General features: G+C 31.9%; 1 protein-coding gene across 3 annotated transcripts in view; it reads left to right on the top strand.

The window, feature by feature from the left end:
- NCOA7 (nuclear receptor coactivator 7) overlaps positions 1-22,778 on the top strand; it is a 166,234-nt gene that overhangs the window by 104,699 nt on the left and 38,757 nt on the right. For 2 of the 3 annotated variants that reach the window (XM_074309916.1, XM_074309913.1), the window contains exons 4-8: positions 6,906-6,985; positions 15,982-16,089; positions 17,327-17,440; positions 17,970-18,095; positions 19,732-19,916. In XM_074309916.1, coding sequence (XP_074166017.1) covers positions 6,906-6,985; positions 15,982-16,089; positions 17,327-17,440; positions 17,970-18,095; positions 19,732-19,916 — 613 coding nt within the window. Of the gene's footprint in view, positions 1-4,100; positions 5,396-6,905; positions 6,986-15,981; positions 16,090-17,326; positions 17,441-17,969; positions 18,096-19,731; positions 19,917-22,778 lie in introns of those variants that run through there. The other variant, XM_074309915.1, reaches the window with a different exon arrangement.

Raw genomic sequence — 22,778 nt, 5'->3', positions numbered from 1 at the left:
AAAAATCAGTCATTTGTTTCCAAGAACTTTTGTAGTATAATCAAAGAGAGACCTGCAAAAACTACTAGGTAAAAATAAGACATACATGATAAATTTGGAATAATCAAGAGAGAAAGAACTTGCATTGAGGAGGATCAAGAAAGGCTTCCTATAGATATGATTTTAGCTGAGTCTTACAGTAAAGCAGGAAAGTTAGGGAAAGGGGATGAAGAGAGAATTCTAGGCATGAGAAACAGCCACTGAAAATACATGGAGTCTGGAGAATGAAGAGTCTTGTGTAAGGGAAAGCAAGAAGGCAAGTGTCATTGAATTATAAAATTCTTTGGGAAGAGTAGAAGGAAGGAAAAGACTAAGGAATGAGAAGATTGAAAAAGTTGATAGGAGGAGGAAGGATTCACTATAGAGAGTGACATGATCCAATCTACTCTTTAGAAAAATTACTTTTATAGTTGAATGGAAGGTGGACTGGAACAGGGAGAGATATGTGGCAGAAAGACCAATAATAGTTTAGGCATGTGTTGGTATGGGCCCATATCTGATTGGTTATAGTGTCAGAAGAGAAAATGGAGTTTAGGGGAGAATTGACAGTTTTCATTTACTTCTATTCAGCCCTTCAGAGAGAGGTTTTAAGAGGATAAAAGTGAGAAAGAGAGCAAAGGTTATTATCAGTGATCCCTGAATTACACATGCTCAGCAGATTGTGAAATTATACATACCAAAGCTTTCTCCTCTCATCTTGGGTACAGAGAATTTAGCTGCATTCCTTTTTCCAAGAGTATATAAATTCAAGTTGAAATATCCACAAGGCCAGTGTTACTCTGTGGAAGAGTATGAATAAGCACCAGGAGTAGAGTATTATCAGCCTTCAAAGCCCAATGCACACATCTGGAACGTATTTCTCCTCAACTCTCTTAGAATCCTTCGTTTCTTTTAAAACTCAGCTAAAAAGCTCAGTCTTTTTAAAGGATACTTAAAGAAGTCTTTTCTCTGGGCTATCTATATTTGAGAGAAGTTTTTCCCTGGTATGCAGGGAAATCCCCTGAATTAAAGAACCAAAAATGTTGACTCTTAATGACTATATATAGAATTTTTAAAATTTTTTTTTTGTCATGCCTGCAGTGGTAGCATTGATATTTGAAATGAAATACAAAACTATAGGTTAAGAAATTTTGTTCTTGGAACTATAGGGTGGGTTTGGTGTGATAATCCTTCTCCAAATCCTTGGTGAAGATTATTCTTCTCCAAAATAGATCAAGATTTGTCTTAGATAAGATGGATGAAATATTGTGTCAGATTTAAGTATCAAAACTATTCAATTTTCCAGAAATTAAAATACTCAAATTGTATTTTTTTTCTTCTTCAATGCCAACTATTTATGTGGGTAGTAATCAAAAAGTTCATTATTCACATTATACTGAAGAAGACTTTTGCAAGGGTCTAACTAATTCTTTATCAGTGTTGAATGAGATGAATTAAAGCTGAATAAACTTCTATCTCTCTCCCTAAAAGCCATCATTCTGGAATGCAAATCCTTATGGAGATGAAGCCTAGCAACAGCTTCTCTAAGTCTTTCAGTCAAAGCTACCGAAGACCCAGAAAAGAAAATTCTCATCCACCAAAATCTTTGGCAAAGTTTTTCAAATGAGTTCACATCAGAAATAGATGAGATTTTTGCTTATGAGAATGATATTCAGGAAAATAAATTACCATCTATGAGACTGTTGCACTCTAAGGACCATGGGATTCTGCCTATCTTAGTTGTAGCTGAAACTTTCTATATTTATTTTCTCCTCTGTTAAAAAATGTGAGTTTCTTGAGAGCAGGCATTGTCTTCCTTTTTCTATTTGTATTCCTAATACTTAATACAGTATTTTGTTTACAAGACAATGGTCATTACACAAGTATTATTTTGGAAATCCAAAGTGAAAGATCAGTCAATTGATTAGGGGGAAAAAATGAATGTTAGGGATTTTACAGTTTCTGTTTTCCATGTTTACTGTGACCAGAAGGAAGATGTTATCCTGAGGGAATTCAGATCAGAATCAAGCTGGATTGTGATCATTACTTAGATGTTGGCTCTTGGAACTGATTACAACCAGTGTTTTTGGATATAAACTATGATTGATTTACCAATTATGAAAATTATTTACAGAATTGAAAGAGGTAGTCTTTGGCAAAAGAAGGTTGTATCTATAAATTTTAATGTTGAAGAAGAAAAGAATATTCGCTGTGACATTGGGACATTCTATATTATAATAGTAGAGAAAATACTATTGAATGTAGTTCATTTTTAATCCTTGACTCAGTGTTGATTTTGATTGATACATTCTATGCTGTTGAATGGGCAGTTCACAATACAAATTCTATTTTGGGGGGGAATTCTTAATCTTGGCTCACCATTCATGATAAATCAGAAATATAGGCTTTTTTGATTAAAAAAGCAACTTTAATCATGAACAATTATGGGAAGAAAGTTTATTGGTTTTTCCCTCTAGAATTAGACTGTTAGCAAGATAATTTTAAAGTATCTCTCTCTATATATATATATATTGGATTTAACATATATTTTAACATGTTTCACATATATTGGATTACTTGCCATCTAGGGGAGAGGGTATGGTGAAGGAGGGGGAAATTTGGAACATAAGGTTTTGCAAGGGTCAATGTTGAAAAATTATCCATGCATATGTTTTGAAAATAAAAAGCTTAATAAAAAAATAGAATTAGACTGTTGGGATTTGGCATAAAAGATATAGGTTCTATAAAATATTTTCCTTATTACATATTCATTTTCTAGTTCTTTAGAGAGAATTATGCAAAATAGTCTATCATTTAATAATTTTGTGTCTATATTTAATGATTTATTAAATATAATTTTTATTAAAAGATACTATATAAAATTAATCAATTACATTAAATTAACCTGTATGTTAGCCAATAGCCCAAATGGCTTTTCAAATGACTAGATTTTTTTTTTCTTTAGGAATTTTTCAATAAATTTTGTCTGATAATGGCATTTATTTTGTTATTTTAAAAAATTAGTTTACACAATCCACTTCTGCATGAGGCTTTTACTAATTCTTCTGGTTGCTAATTCCGTTTCTTCCCTTCCCCACTCCCCAGGTTATGTTTTGTATATAGCTATATAAGTGCATATTATATTCCCCATTGAACATAAGCTCCCTGATGGAAGAGACTACATTATTTTTGTCTTTGTATGTCCTCTATAGTGCCTGGAATATCAGACCAAATGATAAAGTTTTTCTTAGACCTATAATTTCATGCCATGCTACAGTCCTATCCACAAGAGAAACTTATAAACTTATAAATAAATAAAAAATTTATAAATAAATATTCTTGCTGATTTATTACTTTATTACCAAATGCAGTTCCCTGTTCTAGAGATTCTTGATCTCTGATCATAGCTCTTTCTCTTAAATTTTCACTTTTTAAAATTATAATTTCTGAAAACAAATTCAGCCTTGACAGAGGAATTCCAAAACTATCCTATGCTAATGATATGCTTTAAAAAAAAAAAAAATACAGCAATGGAAAACAGATAGCTTGGCACATTTCCTATTGGACTTTACATGGTATGTGGTTGCCATATTTGATTCTGCACATGTGAAACACTTTATTCAAATTATTTAATAGTCTATGGTTAAGTACTTTTTTTTTTCTTTAAAAAAAATTACATATTATTCATCAGAAAGGAAGAGTGATCCATATGAATTTAACTTATTTTTTTGTTTGTTGTTTGTTTTTTGCTTTAGTAACATTATATTGATTTGTTGATTCAAGCCATTAGACTACTTCTTCCATAATGCCAGAGAAACTAAGGGAGGGCAATCTGAGAAAGATTATAGAACGGGGTATCAGAAGATCTGTGTTTCATTTCTTGCCCTGCTTACTATTTTTATCACTATGTCACTTTACTTCTCTGGAACTTATAAAATGGAACTATATATATAATATATAATTATAATATAATTTATATAAATATATATTTATATAAGTATATAAATATATATTTATGAATATATATATTTATATAAATATTTTATATATATGTTATATATATATAAAATGGAACTCTTATAAAATGAGGCATCTAAATTAAAGGATATTTAAGGTCCCTTTCCAGTTATAAATCTGGTTATCTTATGACAGCCCAATAGTCTTTCTGGGAGACTAGACATTTGTACTGAACTTTAAGTATAAGTTATGTATTTTTATCAGAGGCACCATTAAGTATATTTGTTTTTATAGCTAACAATGCACATGACTAGGGAGCAGAGATATTGCTATCACAAAGAGGGAATTTAGAAATGTTAAAGTGGACGCCCTGCTTTTCTTCCTCAGGAATGTAATAACTCTATCTTCCCAAATCTCTCTTAACATACATATTTTCTAAGGATTTTAAAATAGAAATTTGACATTACCTATTTAGAACATAGATTTTTAGGAACAATTCTTTAGGCACCTTCCTTTCCAGTAATATCAGCAACAATTTATTCTCCTTTCTTCCCCCAGCCTCAGGCAGGCCCAAGCCCGACCCCTCCTTCCTTCAATATTTAAGTGTTTAGTTAAAATTTTGCTCTGGGGAAGTTTGTTATCTATTCTTTATGTGGACATAGAAAGTGAAAACTCAGTCTTCCGGCTGTAAAATTGAGGAGTATAGGAAAGTCTTTTTATGTGCAGAAATTCAAAGATCTGGTAATCTCCTAGAATGGGGACTGCTAGTAAATGCTCGGGTAGCTCTTAGGTGCCTGGGGCAGGATCTGGGGGGAGGGGGAAGAATCGGGCGGAGTCCACCTTTCAGCCAGCTAGATCCACCTGGGACATGTTCATCCCAAGACCCTACAACTGGTTTACTAGGGAGGGGTGGAGTTTTGGGTGCTGCCTCCCTGTGGTGTTGTTATTTAACCCCACATTTTCCTTGCACTGTGCTTGGGAAATAAGTGCTAACTGGAAGATTGGAGCTTGTGTAAGGCTAATTGCTTTCTTTGCAGCTAGACTGTCTGGGAATCATATTTCCCCACGCTGGTCTCAGCCTTTTTGAAGGCTCCTGACTACATTCTAGGCTGCTAAACTGACAGTTGCTTGCATTTGAGCACTGCTATGATATGGACCATAGAGCCAGAGTCAGCCACATTCTGGCTGCGAATGAAATTTCAAGTCCAGAAGCCGAAAATGGAGAGATCTGGCTCCCTGCCATCTGGATACAATTCTCACGACAGAAAAAGCTACAAGTCATTACCTGAAGTTTTGGATTGTGGGTCCCATGGCAAAATCAACCCAAGAAACACAAAGCAACATCTACTGGGCACCTTCCTAGAGGTGAAGCCCCATCTCATGTTTACAGACTGCACAAGGAGGTTTTCCTTTTGGTTAGGTATGGGAGCAGTTATAAAGTATATGTTATATCTGTGGTTATTTAAAACAAGATAGAATGAAGGTAATTGGACTGACTTGGGGAGGAGGGGATGTCAGGTTAGTGTCAAAGGAGTGAGGGCTTATTCATCTTTGAAACTGAAATATGACAAGTTATATGACTTAACTAGGATGTTGTTCATCTGTATTTTCATGTCCACATTTAACATTTTTGACCCATTAATCTAGTGTGGGAAGGAACATTTTTTAAATGATGCTAGCACTTTTAAAATTATTATTGTTGCTATTTCCACTATTGCTCTGTTTAGCTTTTCTATACATTATTAATGGAAAACTATTTTATGTGTGTACGAAATGTAGAGGATAAATTTACCTTGAACAGCATATCAACAAGTCAAGACCCCAACAAGGCAACATTTATTAAGTCCCTACTGTGTTGAAACTACTATGCTAGAAGAAATATAAGTATATTTCTTTTGAAACCAATATTCTGCTTGAGTATAAGAAAACTTTAATGAGCTCATATCTTTAAATTTTTCTAACATGGCATAGGCTTAGGATCTCTCACCCCCAAAATACTTCAAATGGGAAGAAGAAATTAGTATCTCAGATCCTGGAAATGTAAGGCCAGTGGAAATGATTCACTGAAAATAAAAATCTTAACTGATTACACCTAAGTAACTTAGAGGGACTCTAGTAGAAAATGTCAAGGGGACTTTAACTCATTCTGTAGATCGTTATAAGGTTTACAAAGTAATTCCTCCATATGACAATGTGAGAAAGGTGATTAAAAAATGTCATAGGACTTAGAGTCAGAAAGGACAGTAGAGCTTTCTAGTCCAGTGATTTTCAAACTTAGTTGTCCATGATCCCTTTATATGCTTAAAAATTACTCAGGGCTCCCTCAAGGAGCTTTTGTTTTTGTTATAGCTACCAATATTTAGCATAATCGAAATTAAAACAGCATTTTTATGAAAATAGTTTTGATTTCATGGAAGCCCTGTAAAGGTCTTGGAAATTCCAGAGTTCCCAGACACTGTACACTGAATTATTGTAACCTCATCATACAAATTAAGAACCTGATTAGTAAGCTTAATTGACTTATCCATGATCAAAGAGCTGAAATTCAAGAATAGCTATTCCAATCTATTGTAATTTCCATCATTTTTCCTTAGCTCAGTGCTATAAGGGATCTTTAGTAGAAGTTTTGGCATTTTTACCTTGAAGCAGCTTTTTTTCATGTAAGTCAAATGTCTTTTTTTTTGTCTGACAAGAAATAATTTTCTGAGATCTTTAAGGTATTATGATTGCTTACTAAAAGAAGCTGTCAAATTTCCTTTTTGGAAAGCATGAGAGATTATCATCTCTTTGACATTACTTAGCCTGAAGACAGAAAGATTGAATTAAATGACTTGTCTAAGTCCCTTGGGATCCTATAATTAGAGCAGTTTTGAATTGGTAAAAAGTTGACACATCTTAAATCAGTATATTTAAATGCATCCTTCCTTTAGATGACAGCCAGAACAAAACCAATGAGAAGAAAGAAAAGAAGATGGTGGTTCAAAAGCCCCGTGGCACTATGGAATATACAGTAAGTATGAATGAGATGATTATGAATGTTCATACAACTTAGCATAATAATCAAAATTATAGTTTTGTCACAGGTCTCATCAATATCATTGCCACTACTACCACTATTATTATTACTACAACCACTGTTACTATCATACACCTAGCTAGCATTTCTGTAACACTTTAAGATTGGCAAAGCACTGAAGATATCTCATTTTATCTTCAAGATAACATTATTATTATTATTATTATTATATCCCCTTTTGATAGATGAGGAAACTGAAGTAGGCAAAGGTTAAGTAACTTGTCCAGGGTCACAAAGTGATCTTTCTGACTCCAGGTCCAGTACTCTATCCACTGAGTCACCTAGCTACCTTGTTATTAAGTATATACTAATTTTGGAGAAAACTTCTAGAACAGAAAAAATACCTTTAACAGAGATGTTATCTTTTTGCAAGTGTTTAACCAGTGTCAGTCCAATAATTTACAAGAGGAATAAATATCCATTTATATTTGAAAACACTGGTGTAGGGATATTTCTCCGGATTTCTTTACCATTGTCTCAGAATTTTTCTTTATTGGTAATTAATAAGAGTATTTCTAAAGCTTTCATTTTTAAACAATCATTTTAAACATATTTCCATATTAGTCATGCTATGAAAGAAAAATCAGAACAAAAAGGAAAAATCATGAGAAAAAAAAAAGCAAATTTTAAAAAAGTGAAAATCGTATGCTTCAATCCAGTCTCCATAGTTCTCTCCCTAGATGTGAATTTTCCATTTCAAATCTATTGGAACTATCTTCAGATCACATATTGCTGAGAAAAGTTAAGTCTGTCATAGTTGATCATCGTATAATCTTGTTGTTCCTGTATATGTTTTCTTGTTCTGTTCACTTCACTCATTATCAGTTCATGTAAATCTTTCCAAACTTTTCTGAAATCAGTCCATTCATTATTTGTTATAGAACAATAATATTCCATTACATCCATGTGCAACAATTTATTCAGGCATTCCCCAATTGATGGACATCCACTTGATTTCCAATTTCTTGCCATCACAAAAAGAGCTGCTGTAAACATTTTTGCACATATGGTTCCTTTCCCCCTCTTATAATCTCTTTGAGATACAGATCCAGAAGTGACACTGCTAAATCAAAGGGTATGCACAGTTTTATAGCCCTTTGGGCATAGTTTCAAATTGCTCTCCAGAATGACTGGATCAGTTCACAATTCCACCACCAACAATGCATGTGTTCCAATTTTCCCACATCCTCTACAACGTTTATCATTATTTTCTCCTGTCATCTTAGCCCATCTAAGAGGTGTGAGGAGGGACTTCAAAGTTATTTTAATTTGCATTTCTCTAATCAATAGTGCTTTAGAGTATTTTTTCATAAGTTTATAGATTTCTTTAATTTCTCCATCTGAAAATTGTCTGTTCATATCCTTTAACCATCCATCACTTGGGGAATGACTTGTATTTTTATAAATTTGACTTACTTCTCTATTTATGTTAGAAATGATGCCTTTATCAGAAAAGCAGGTGGTAAAAATTGTTTCCCACCTTTTTGCTTTCCTTCTAGTCTTGGCAGCAGTGATTTTGTTTTTTACCCTTTTTAATTTAATGTAAATAAAATTACCAATTTTGCATTTCTTATTTGTTCTCTGTTTCTTATCTGGTCATAAATTCCTCTCTTCTCCAAAGATCTGGCAAATAAATTGTCTTTTGCCCTCCTAATTTGTAAAGCTTTCATTCTCTTTTTAAAATTGTTTTTAATTTTTTTTATATTTGTCTTTAATACTTGTGAGTTCTAGATTCTCTCCCTTTCCTCCTCCCAACTTCATCCCATTGAAAAGGTACATGTGAAACATTTCTATAAAAGTCATATTGTGAAGATAAAAAAATACAATCCCCCCCAAAAAAAAACCCACAAAAAAGTTTAAAAAGTATGCTTCAATCTGTATTCAGACACAGTCATTTTTTTTTCTCTAGATATGTTTAGCATAAATCTTTCACAGTAGTCTTAGATCATTGTATTGCTGAGAATAGCAAAGTCATTCACACCTGACATTCATAATCTGCTAATGCTGCTTTTTTACTACCAATGTGATTTGGTTCAGTATTTAGTCACTTTTCACCTCTTTAGCCCTCTTTTCCTTTTTCTATTCAAGTGAAGACTAGATGGATTGATGTTCTCTTAAGTTTTCATTCATGCAACTGATCTCTAAATTCTCATGATTCAATGATTAAATATTAATGGGCAGTCACACATAAATGATTCACATCACACTTTAAGGCTTACAAAGCATTTTATATACATAATTTCCTTTATTTCCCATAACAACTCTGAAAGATAAGTAATTTACATTTTACTCTCCTCATTTTCTGCAGAAGCTCAGAGAAAGTGATTTTTCTGATAATGATAGAGCCAGTGTTCAAAACCTCTATCCTCTAACTCCAAATCTTGTACTATTTCCACTATACTACATTTCCTTGTACAAATTAATCATTTCATTCAAATTACAATTTCATTAATGTATAAAAATGAAGTTTGCCTCTTGAACTTGGCTTAAAGGTTAATTTCTTTTACATGAAAAACATTAGAAGTAACACATGACCTACTTAGTTAACATTTATCTGGTTTTAGCCAACTTTACTGAATAAAAGATTTAAAAACATGAAGTTGCCTCCTTTCTGCCACCATCATCCATAAAGTATTTAATATACCTCATCATACCTCAATAAAGAATATGTTGGCCATACACACAAATACCAGGAAACTGTGCTTCGGGGAAGTGGGGGGGGGAAGCTCCCTCATTTTTGGAGAGGAAATAACCTCAAAACCTCAATAGAACCTCATATTGTCTTTTATTTTGAAAGATTTTTGAAAATTGTAATCACTTAATAGATAAGACTATATAATTTAAGCTTTTAAATTATGTATAACACTTCACATAGCAGTGTTTGTACTTTTTTTATTTCTTTATTATCAATTTAAAATACCAAAAAAATCATTTTCATACACATAACAGAAGAGAAAAAGAGGAACTCTTATGAATTTATAAATCTTTCAATAAAACTTGGTATGGAAAATGCCATCTGCATCTCAGGAGAGAACTATGGAAACTGAATGTTGATTGAAGTATGCTATTTTCTTTTCTTTTTCTTTTTCTTTTTTTTTTTTTTTTTTTACCAGAATAAAACATCACTTAAGTTTATTTCAGAAGTAACAGCAATATCATATAAAAAATGACAGGTTTAATCCTTAACTGCACCAAGTAAACTTAGCCACTTAAGTATTTTTAAAAAGTTATTCCCTCTCCAAAAATGAGGGAGCTTTTTTTCCCCCACTTCCCCGAAGCAGTTTCCTGGTATTTGTGTGTATGGACAACATATTCTTTATTGTTTCAACTGGTAATCAAGTTGCTGGGAAAATTTGACAGTAATTTTCCTCACAATCTCTATCTAGATAAATGTTATTATTTGCTTAGATTTTTCTTTGAAGCATACTATTTTCACCATTTTTTTTATTGTTGTTTTTCCTTTCTCATGGTTTTTCCCTTTTCTTCTGATTTTTCTTTCACAACATGACTAACATGGAAATATGTTTAAAATAATTGTACATACATAATCTATATCAGATAGCTTGCTATCTTGGGAGAGGAGGAAGAGAAGAAAAGGAGGAAAAAAATTTGGAACTCAAAATTTTACAAAAATGAATATTAAAAAACTATTTTACATAAAATTGGAAAAATAAAATACTTTCGCAAAAATAAAAAGAAATTTAAAACCTCTATTTTATATATCTCTTTGCTTTAAAACAAATTGTATATAATCGTGTACTTTACTTGTAAAATTAAAAACCAAGGGAGAAAGAAAACAAATTGTGACTAAATTCACAAAATGGTCAGATCCAAAAAAGTATATGTGTGATCCTTGTGACTATTACATCTTTGTCAGGAGGTAGCTAACATATTCATCATAGTTTCTCTGAAGATAGCCACTGCATTGGTCAAAGTTTTTAAGTCTTCCCACTTTCCTTTTCTTTACAAAGTTGCTATCTCTCTGCTCACTACTCTGTCAGTTCATATCACTCAATATTTCGTTGTCTTGTATGGTGTAATAAAATTCCATACATGTACATACCATGATTTGCTCGACTCTTCCTCATTTTTTAGGAGGTTGTCTACCCACCACCCCTTGTCTCCCGCCTTGGATTCTCCCTCTGTCATCTCTACTGTTTTCCTGTTGAGTTTGATGTATTTCTACACCAAACTATTGAGTATATATGTATAATATATACACATCAATTACAAGAAATAACAAGTTGTACTCCATCTTCTTTCTATGGTGGTATACTCTCCCTTTTACTTTCTCTTGGCTATTTCAAACTTCCTACTCAACTCATTTCATCAGGAATACTTGTTTTCTCTTCCACTAAAGAGCCATTTTTCCCTTAGGAGAATTATGCTTTGCTTTTCAGGGGAAATCATTCTAGGTTGCAATATTTATATCTTTTGCATTTTAGAATATTGTATTCTAAGATCACCTCTGTTTCATAGTTGAATTTATCAAATCTTGGATAATTTTAACTATAGTTCTTAGTTCTTTAACTCCTTCTTTCTGGGTAGTACTAGTATGTGTATATGTATGTGTATGTATGTGTATATGTATGTGTATACATATATATATATTAATATGGAAGCTCTGAATTTTGACTATAACCATTGCAGGTCTTTTCCTTTTGGGTCCTTTCAGCAAGTCATTAATTCAATTGATTCTTTCTACCTTTCCTTTCCTATAACTTCCAATAGATCTCTGGATATTTTTCATTTATACTTTCTTAAGATAAAGTACCTAGATTTTTTTTTAATCTTGGTTTTCAAAAAATCTAATAATTACATTATCTCTCCTTAACCTATTTTTCAGGTTAGATAATTTTTTAAAAATTAGTTCACATTTTCTCTTTGTCTTTCAATCTTTTGATTTTGTTCTCATATTTTTTGCTGTATTGTGGAATCATTGATTTATTTGGTCTTTTCAAGTGTTCAGGCTATTTCTTAACATTTTTTCTTCTAAGCACTTTTTCTTTCATCTAATTCTTTAAAAAACTTTTATTTTATTTTTCATCTCTTCTTTTTTCTAGATATTCATGTAGTCCTTATGGAAAATCCTTTTTTTTTTTTCTTTGCGTCTTCTTGCAATTACATTTGCAATAATTTATATATCAATTGATGTTTTTATTGAATTAGAATTCCCTATTCCAGGCCCAGGCCCTTCTTCTTGCTGAGTTTAGTACTGTTGTTGCTCAGCATACCATTTTCTCCAAGCTTCTAAGGTCCATTTCCTGGAACTGTGTCAAGAGCCACTTAAGCATTTTCTTGACACAGAGTCTTATACTCTACTCATCTCCCTAGATGTCTCTGTTCAGACTGGAGGCTAACCTTGTGAGGCCAATACAAGTCCTTCTTATCTATTATTCTCTAGCTCCTGGCTGAAGTTCTGGAGTGGATTTGACTTGACTAAACTTGTCATCAGTTTTTGGTTTTGGTTTTGGTTTTGGTTTTTCTTTCTCCGTTGGTTTTTAATTTTCAAAGTAATGTATAGAATCTGGTACTTTTTTTTAAGGCAAGGGGGGTATAAAATGGATATTTATAACTTCACATAAGTTTCCCTTTTGTGTTCTGCTATGTGTAAAATAAAGCTCTTTTTTTGTGTTTTAAGCTTATAAAAGGTAAAAAGGCACAAATATAGAAAATACCTGCTATGCGAAATGTTGTGCGTAATTTAAAAATTCAAACCATATGGTCCTTGCCTATTAAATGATTGTAATTTTTTTTAAAGTCTTTCAAAAAGAAAAAGAGCAGCATTAGCCTCCTGAACTCATTGCTACTTGTGGATTTAAATTGTTCCATTTATCTAGAAGCATCACGAGATCCTCTTTGTGACTAAGAAGGACACATTTATAAGATGGTTTGCCATTCTTGAAGCAGAATTATTTTTGGTAGGAAGCTAAATGTGGAAGGATTTACTTGTTTCTCTTTCATGCAAACTTCAGGGTTTTGCTAAAGGAGTTGTATACTTCACATTCAGTCAGACATCTTGACAAGAAATTCTTTTCTTTATATATTTATTTTGTGATTCTTCTTCAAGAGTTCAAATATCATCACTAGTTTTATTAAGCAATGATCAAGAAAAGCATTCAGCTTCAAGTACATTATTGAGTACTTCAGTGTGCATAAGAACTAAATAATGCATCACAACATCTGGGATTTTCTTGTGATTCTAGAATATATCTCATGTGCATTCCCACCAAAGTTGCTTTTGTCAGGGTGCCCTATATATCGGTCTCTTCTCTATATCACTCTTTTACCTCCTACAGTCTCTGATTATTTTTTCAGATGAATACATTTCTTCCCATCGAAAAAATTTTACAAAATCTCAGAAGTACCAATGGTTCTTAGAGTTACCTCATACATGAATAGGAATATCCTCCAACTGCATCTTTAACAAATTTATAAGAATTTCATGTCCTTATCTCAAGTGCAAATTGATTTGGTCTAGTATCACTTAACTTTAAAGGCCTATCCATTCTTTTAAAAAATTAGGATGAGCAGACTTTCTATAATTTAAGTAACTAGAATTTTTTTAAAGTGGATAGTTTTTCTTTTCTTCATCCTTTTCCCAGTTTTTTAAAATATATGTATATATATAATATAGCCAAATCTTTAGTTGTAAATAGTACATGGTGTGATTCTTTTTCCTTTTAACTTTTTTAAACCACAGATACTTTAAACCATTTTTTAGTTTGAAATTTTTCCTTCTCTCATCTTCTCCCATGCTCCATGAAAAAGCAAAGGAAGCAAAAACCTATTACAAATATGTATTATGCAAAACAATTTTCCACATTAGCCATATTTGAAAAAGAAAGGAAGAAAGGAAGGGAGAGAGAGAGAGAGAGGAAAGAAGGAAGAAAAGGAAAATGGAAGGGAGGGAAGGAGGAAGTAAAGGAGAAAAGGGAAAAGGGTTAATTAAGAAAGAAGGAGAGAAGAGGGAAGAAAAAGAAGGAAAAGAAAAATATGCTTCACTATTCACTCTGAATTCATCAGCTCTCTGTCTATAGATGGGATATCATGTTTCATTGTGAGTTCTTTGGAATTCTAAGTGACTGATGTATTGATCAGATTTAATAAGTCTTAATTTTCAGAAGAAGAAATTAAAACCATTTCTAGTCATATGAAAAATGCTCTAAATCACCATTGATCAGAGAAATGCCAATTAAGACAACTCTGAGATACCATACATACTTCTCAGATTGGCTAACATGGACAGAAAAATATAATGGCAAATGTTGGAGGGAATGTGGGAAAACTGGGACACTAATACATTATTGGTGGAGTTGTGAATTAATCCAACCATTCTGGAACAATATGGGACTATGCCCAAAGGGCTATCAAACTCTGCATACCCTTTGATCTAGCTGTGTTTCTACTGGGCTTATATCCCAAAGAAATTATAAAGGAGGGAAAAGGACCTACATGTGCAATAATGTTGTGGCATCCTTTTTTGTAGTGGAAAGAAACTGGAAATTGAGTGAATGCTTATTGGTTGGAGAATGGCTGAATAAATTATGGTATATGAATGTTATAGAAATTATAGTATATGAAATGTTACTGTATTATATGAAATGACTAGCAGGATGATTTCAGAGAGGCCTGCAGAGACTTACATGAACTGATATTAAGTGAAGTGAGTAAAGCCAAGAGAACATTGTATACACAGCAACAACAAAATTATATGAGGATCAGTTCTGATGGACATGGCTTTTTTTCAACAATGAAGTAATTCAGTCCAGTTCCAATAGACTTGTGGTGGAGAGAGCCATCTGTACCCAGAGAGAGGACTGTGAGCACTAAATGTGGATCACAACCACTTTTTTGGTGGCTTGCTTGCTTTTTGTTTTCTTTTTCATTTTTTTCAATCTAATTTTTCTTGTGTAGCATGATAATTGTGGAAATATGTATAGAAGAACTGTACATCATGTTTAACATACATTGAATTACTTGCTGTTTAGGGAAGGAGTTGGAGGGAGGGAGGAAGAAAAATTTGGAACACAAGGTTTTGCAAGAGTGAAGGTTGAAAACTATCTTTGCATATATTTTGAAAATAAAAAGCTAGTATTATTGAAATGCAAAAAAAAAGATTTACTAAGTCTTTGAAAGTGTATTATTTTTGCAATATTACAATTGCTTTCTGGATTGTTTGCCTTCTCCTCACTTCACTTTGCATCAGTTCATACAAGTCTCCCTAGGTTTTTCTAAAACCAATTCCTTCATTTTTATAATAAAATAGTATTCCATCACATTCATATACCACAACTTATTAATTCATTGTCCCACTGATGGCCATCCCCTCAGTTTCCAATTCTTTGCTACCATAAATAGATAAGCCATAAATAAGTAATTTCCTTTTTTCTTTTATCTCCATAGGACCTTAATGCACCTAGTATTGTTGGGTCAAAAATTATGGACAAGTTTATAGCCTTTGGGGCATAATTACCAATTGCTTTCTAGAATGTTTCAACTAATCCTTTATATGTTGTAAATTTGTAACCCTAAGTAAAAAAGTTCTATGCCACCCCTAAGAAATTTGATGACAAATATCTCTATTTTAAGTTACCATGGGGAAGCCCAAGGAGGATGGACATACTGGTTATCAATTGTTACTTGCCTCTGTGTGTGCTTCACCTTTTTCCTTCTCCCAAATCATGTCAAAGAAAATTAAGAAAGGTATAAATATACCCTTGGTTTTAAAAAGTCCAGAAGCACTGAATTGGATCATGTTAAATGATTTGATTTGAGGTATTATCTTTAGAAATTAAGAGGGAGAAGAATCTTCTTGTTCTCTTGAGTATATTATTACATAAGTATTGCTGTGGCTTATATTGATATTTCAAAAAGATAAAAGTTCTCTATCAAAAATATGTTGACTTTTTGCCTTGAATTTTTTTTAGGCTGGAAGCCAAGATACACTTAATACAATAGCATTGAAATTTAACATCACTCCAAACAAGCTTGTGGAATTGAATAAGCTTTTCACACACACTATTGTTCCAGGCCAGGTAATTATTTTTAGTATTATTATGATTTTATACATTTTGGATGAACTTACTGTAAGTTAGAGATCCACTTTCTAAATGCTTTTTACTGAGTACAGAAGTAAGGTTCAATCTTTTTTTCCTCAAATGTTAAGATTATAAGTGTTACACTCCCTAGAAATGAGTACTATATAGATAATAAATCCATTGAGGAAGCTTAACTAGTTCCTTATTCTTATCTTTTGACTAGTTGTGTCAGACAGGTTAGTGCTAAAATGTGAGAAAACTTAATTATATTTCCTCAAGACAAATGGTCTCTTCTGAGAAATTTCATAGAACATTTAGTCCTGAAATGTATGGTATATTTACCAAGACTGGCATTTTCTTTGTTTTGGTTAAGCCTGGCTTTGTTTTGGTTAACCAATATCCTTAACAATAGGCTACAGTTACTTTTCCTTTACCCCTCACAACTGATTTACAGCTTTTAAAATACTTAATAAAACTAATAAGTTAAGAGTTTGTTTCTATTTGAATACTTCCATTTACAACACATTGCCAGTTTTTATACAAGTATTTGAAAATACTATTAAGATTATGTCACTTAATTTTTTTTTTTATATGATAGGATTTGGCTTAATGTAATGACTCCCAAAAGTTTTCTCAACTGGTGATTCAACAGAGGACTATCACTTGCTATATGCATATATATATATATATATATATATATATATATATATATATATATATATATATATATATATATATATATATATATATATATATAAATTTTAGTTTCTTCAAATGATCTAATATCTCAATTATAGTATAATTTTGGTAATTCCTCCCTGCCCCCCATACTTCTTCCAAAGTCTACATGATGAGCTCTGAAAAGCTTTATGTGACCCATGAGCCATAATAGAAAATAGCACACTGCTATGATTTTATAATTTTGATTAACAAAAATAAGTAGACTCATGAGCTTAAAGATGGTAGACAGTAGGAACATATTAATTTAACCAAAAAATAATTCTTACATTTGGGAAAAATACAGCATATGGATTTTTATATTTCATTTTTGGCCTCATCTTAAAGTTTCAGTTTTTGGTAACTTATTTCTTGAATAATCCTCACCCCTCTATGAAAATTGCTCTGACTAAGCCAGTTTATACTGATCTTTTATGAACAATATAGCACTTAGTAAGTAATCACTGAACTCAACACTGAATTGCATACTTAACATATTCCTAATTCCTGTTCTCAGGTCCTTTTTGTGCCAGATACTGATTTTCCTTCCAGTACTTTAAGGTTAACTTCATCAAGTCCTGGTGCTACTATTTCTCCTTCATCATCAGATGCAGAATATGATAAACTTCCTGTAGGTATATCATCTAACCAAGAATCACGTTACATATATTATTAGGAACTGTTTTCTTGCATAGTTTTATACTTCAGTGTCCTAATTTTAATAAGACTACATTCACATTTCCCTAGTAAGAAGGTGAAAATTGGTTTAAGCAGTACATTATGAGATTTTAGATAAGAGAATCATAAAAACTGTGGAAAGAAAAAATGATCGATTATAGATGATTAAGGGGTTAAAAATCTGCTAAATTCATATTAATATAATTATGGAAGCATTTAATCAATTCTTGTGAGATGCCATTTGTTTTTTTTATTTTAAAAAATAAATAAAAATTACTATTCATATTTCATTTTGAAAAGATGGTAGTATATTTGTAATTTTTTTTCATTTTAAATTGAAATGAATCAGGTTAAATATAGGGAAATAGGGTAGAATTTTATTTTATTTAACTTAGGGCTGTTTTGAATTTTCAAAACAAAATGAAGGGGAAATTGTTTTCACTCTTTTTTTTTTTAATTTTTGAAATGTTTGCCTTTTAAAGGATGCTGACTTAGCAAGAAAAGCCTTAAAACCAATTGAGAGAGTCCTATCCTCCACCTCTGAAGAAGATGAACCAGTAGTTGTAAAATTTTTAAAAATGAATTGTCGTTATTTCACAGATGGCAAGGTAAGTAGCATTTGTGGTTGTTTGGGGGAATAAGTATTAAAAGTAAAAGTGTGATGGAGATGATTAGAACTGAAGAATAATCAAAATTCTGTCCAAAGGTTCTGTAGCTCACAACATTACTGAAATGTTATGAAATAGTTATGCTCTATTGAATTTCTTGCATTTCTCTTCTTGAAGTGGCTCAAATTAGTTGGGAGAAGTGGCTTTGAGCCACCTTAGACAAATCATTTTATCTGTTTTATTGCCTTTAAAATTCCTGTTTAAAAAAAAAAAAAAAAAAAAAGAGCCAGCCTTGTTGATATCATTTAGTATCCTTAATGGATTCTAAACTATGCTTATAAATCAGCATCAACCTACTTTCTCAACAGGTAGATTGTAGACCTCACTTAATTTGAACTTTTTTGATCTTCCCTTCCTTTTAGTTTAGATGTATTAAGGGAATAATGATATCTACCAGTTGTCTTTCTTCAGAAGAACCAGGAAAAGGGAAGATTTTATGCTTAAGTAGCTTTAACTTTTTGTATATTATTTTACTTTGTTACCTTTCCTCTTATCTAGTGAAGTTTTGGGGGGTTTTTCCCCATCTAATTAGTTCTAGATTTGAAGTTAAAGGATTTGGGTTCAAATGGCAACTCTTTGGAAAAAACACTTAATCTTTATAGGACTAATTTTCTCTAGGTATACCAAGAAAAATGTACTGATAATATATCATAATTTTGTTATTCTCCCCATTCAGTTACAAGATCCCAAATGGGGTTATGAATATCCATTTGAGAAGCTGGGTTCTTGATAAATGCCTATTTAGTTGGACAAACTGATGAATATTCATTTGTAAACAAGTTACTACTTTGCTTTGTGGTCAGATGACAAAATTAACTTGTCTTTCTGAGTTTAAAAAAAAATTGTAGCCCTCTTTTATATTGTACTTTTCATAGTAGCTATGGTTCTGATACATTGTGTCAATCATTATAAACATTTATTAATCATTTCCTATACAAAGTGCTGGAGATTAAAAAAACAAAACACCAAAAAACAATTCCTGTTCTCAAGAAGCTCACAGTATAAAGAGGTAGAAAAACATGCAGAAAATTACATACAAACAAGCTGTATAAAGGGTAAATTGGAAATAATAGAAGAGAGCACTAGAATTCAGGAGGATTAGGAAAGATTTTCCTGTGAAAGGTGAGAGTTTTAGCTGGCGCTTGAAAAAAGCCGAAGAAAACATGGGCATTGTAAAGAGAGCAATGTTTACTCTTGATGTTTGATGACTGTAATGAACTAATTTGTGATCATGGAATTTTAAGGTTAAAATTAATTAATTCAAAGCTCAGAAAATAAAAACTCAACAAAATGTTAATGTTTTGTTAATTTTTGTTAACAAGTAAAGACAAAGCTATTACTAAAAGATCTCATCATCCTGAGTTCAGTGAGTTTCTATTATAAGTGCCACATCTAATATTATATTTTTTAAAATCTTAAATGTGTTTCTTAAGATATCCTAATAAAGGAAAGCATGGGGGTTGTACTATACTTGGAAGAATTGTGATATTAATATGTATTAATAAAAAGCCTTGTCATGGTAGTTAGAAGTCTACATGCCAATAGGTTTAATTCTTTCTTTTCCTTTTCTTTTAAGGGTGTAGTTGGTGGTGTCATGATAGTCACACCTAACAATATCATGTTTGATCCTCACAAGTCTGATCCTCTGGTCATTGAGAATGGATGTGAAGAATATGGGCTCATCTGTCCCATGGAAGAAGTTGTTTCCATTGCACTCTACAATGATATCTCCCACATGAAGATTAAAGATGCATTGCCATCGTAAGAGGAATTCTTTATTTTGGGGGGATTGTAATATACTTAGAAATGCAAAGGAAGAAAAACAGAATTTGGTATTACAAAGAAGTATAATAGATTCCACAGCATATTGAGAGTCTTTGTATCTGAACTTCTCAGTTTTTTAATGTTTTTAAGAATAAAACTGAAATATCAGAAGAAGAAAAAATAACAAAATTAATGAACCAGGAAGAAAAAGGGGGAAAAAAATCAATCAACAAGATTTTATTAAGTACTTACTATGTCCCAGGCAATTGTGGTAAACAATATGGAGTAAAAGGAAAAGATAAAAATAGTTATGCCTTCAAAAGAGAACCAGAAAAGAATATATACATTCATTTTCTATCTTCTTTCTCTCAAATAACAGCTTACTTTATAAGCAAAATTGAGTTAAGAAAGAAGAAAAGGATTCAGCTGAAAAACTTCAGTTTATTAACTAAATAAGGGCTAAAAACAATGGGAAAAATGGTTGTTCTTAATATAAATCTTTCAGCAAAATTAATAGAATTTTCCTCTCAATAACCAGGAATACTCCAAACTTTTGCTTAGTCATTTCCAGGTATGAAAAGAATCATCTTGACTCAAGGATCCAGCACTCTATCAACTAGGCCATCTAATTGTCCTATTCTCAACTTACCTTTCCATATAAAGCCGTTCTTGCCAAATAGCTTCCTCCTCATGATTTCCTTCTTCTTCAGTATAATAGATACTGTGTAGGAATCTACTTTTTTCCTTTTTATCTATAGAACCCTGATCCTTCTTCTAGATTTATTGTAGTTCTAGATCATTTGAAGATTCATGGTCAGAAAGGAAAGGTAACTTTTCATATTGTACCTATGCAGTGCCTACCTATCATCTCACTTTCATACCTCAAAACACTAATATCCTCACTATAGAGTAATTCTCTTTTTGTGGAGTTAGAAAACTGGAAACAATCTAGGATTGTACCTTTTGTTCTTTGTATATCCAAACATTCACCATTATTGTATTTGTGTTTCCTAAATTGAATGTAGGGAGGGAGATATGAGAACCTTCCTAAAGGGAAAGTACAGAATAAAAACTTGAGAAATTCTGACTCTCAAACATCAGACTGAAAATATAGCTTTAAAGCAAACAAAAACTAAGGAAGATCATTTAGCCCAATGTATACTGCAACAAATGCCAGGAATGACTTTGATCCTCAGATTTCTGAGGCTTTATGAAATTCTGGTTTTCTTCTGTTATACTTTAACAATAAAAATGCTTAGGAAAACTCCAGAAGGGCATATATAATCTCTGGTTGGGCACAAGAATTATGGGAAGAAACTCAGAGCCCACTTTCTATGTTATAGTTTATAAGAGACAGAAAAAAACCTAGTCAAAAGCTTTTCATGCTCTCTTTGCCTAGGCCCTGACATCAAAGCTGCAACTCATGCAGCTAGAATTGGGTTGTCAATCATCTGAATAGTTTTATTCTTAGAAATGTGGTTCAGTATGGTGATTACAATCTAATAGTGGATAGTAATAGTAGTACAGCATGAGATATGAGGACTTGAGTCCTTGTTCTGTTTAGTTCCTATATAACCGTGAACAAGTTACTTAACCTATTAATACTTCTTTCTTATCTATATTTTCTTAACTACAAGATGGCAATATTAACACCTCTACCCAACTTACTTGAAGATCAAATAAGATCATGTATGTGGAAGTACTTTGGTAATGCCAGAGATTATTCAAATATAGTCTTAGTCCAGATACAGTATTTCAAGTACTTAATGAGTTATATAAACTTTGGAAGGCTAGCCTGGGAACCCATCCATCTTATGACATAATGGGTGATAGGAAAATGCATTTGTAGTTTCAAAAGTCTGATATGCCAATGAGCGTTGGACTTCCAGCTTGTATTGTAGATGTATGAACTAGTTGCCTTAAAAGATCTTAGATTAATAATACTTTTTTGGCTGATTTATCATTTTGCCATTGTTGGAAAAAGCTAATATTATCTGTATTTGTTCTAATCCTTTACAAATAAAACTATATCTTCTGAAAATAGCTTCTTTTCCTCTTCACTATATTTTATATCTGATTCTGGAGGAAATGGAAAGTGAAGTTACAGTGGCACATTTTCTTCAGATTCATGCTATGTGTAGTTTCCCATTTAAATTATCTGTTTTTAATAATTAAAGTAAATTGGGGAGAAAAGAATACCAGGATAAAGAAGTGTATAGTTACTGTTTTTATAGAAGCAAATTCTTTATATGTGATATAGAGAATGTACATTATATTCTCTATAGTAAAGAATCTATTAAAAGCAACATTTGATAATATCCAAATAACATGGGATTTCAGCAACATAAACTATTGCCATGAAATTACTTTATTGCAGTAGCACTTTATATATGAATACCCCCACTAAAAAAAATTGGTAGTTAGCAAACTTAGATGAATTTTATAAATGTATCAGACAATTGATAAGCAGGTACTTTTTCTGAAAGTCTTTACAACTACAGCTGTTTTCTAATACTTCACTACAACATAAATCTAAGTAGTAAGTAGCCCCAAATTATATTACACCCAAGGAGATTTATTACAGGGAAGTCCATTTGTGGGAAATGTTATTTATGATATTGCTGTGTAGCATAACATAATTGTATATCCTTGAAGACAATTATTGCTTCATTTTTATCCCTTGGAACCTAGTGTCTAGTAGGTGCTTAATAAATGCTATTGATTGATTGCAAAGGATTTTAGCAATGTTCTTGTGTTAATTATATAGTAATGATTCAAGTAACATTTACTCAGTAAATGAGGCATAAAAAATTGATAATAGTTTTTAGAGTATTTATCAAGAAAAAGTATTTAGTATTT

Source organism: Sminthopsis crassicaudata, chromosome 4, assembly GCF_048593235.1.
Source record: "Sminthopsis crassicaudata isolate SCR6 chromosome 4, ASM4859323v1, whole genome shotgun sequence".
NCBI classification, from domain to species: domain Eukaryota; kingdom Metazoa; phylum Chordata; class Mammalia; order Dasyuromorphia; family Dasyuridae; genus Sminthopsis; species Sminthopsis crassicaudata.
This window is presented reverse-complemented; position numbering and strand designations above follow the sequence as displayed.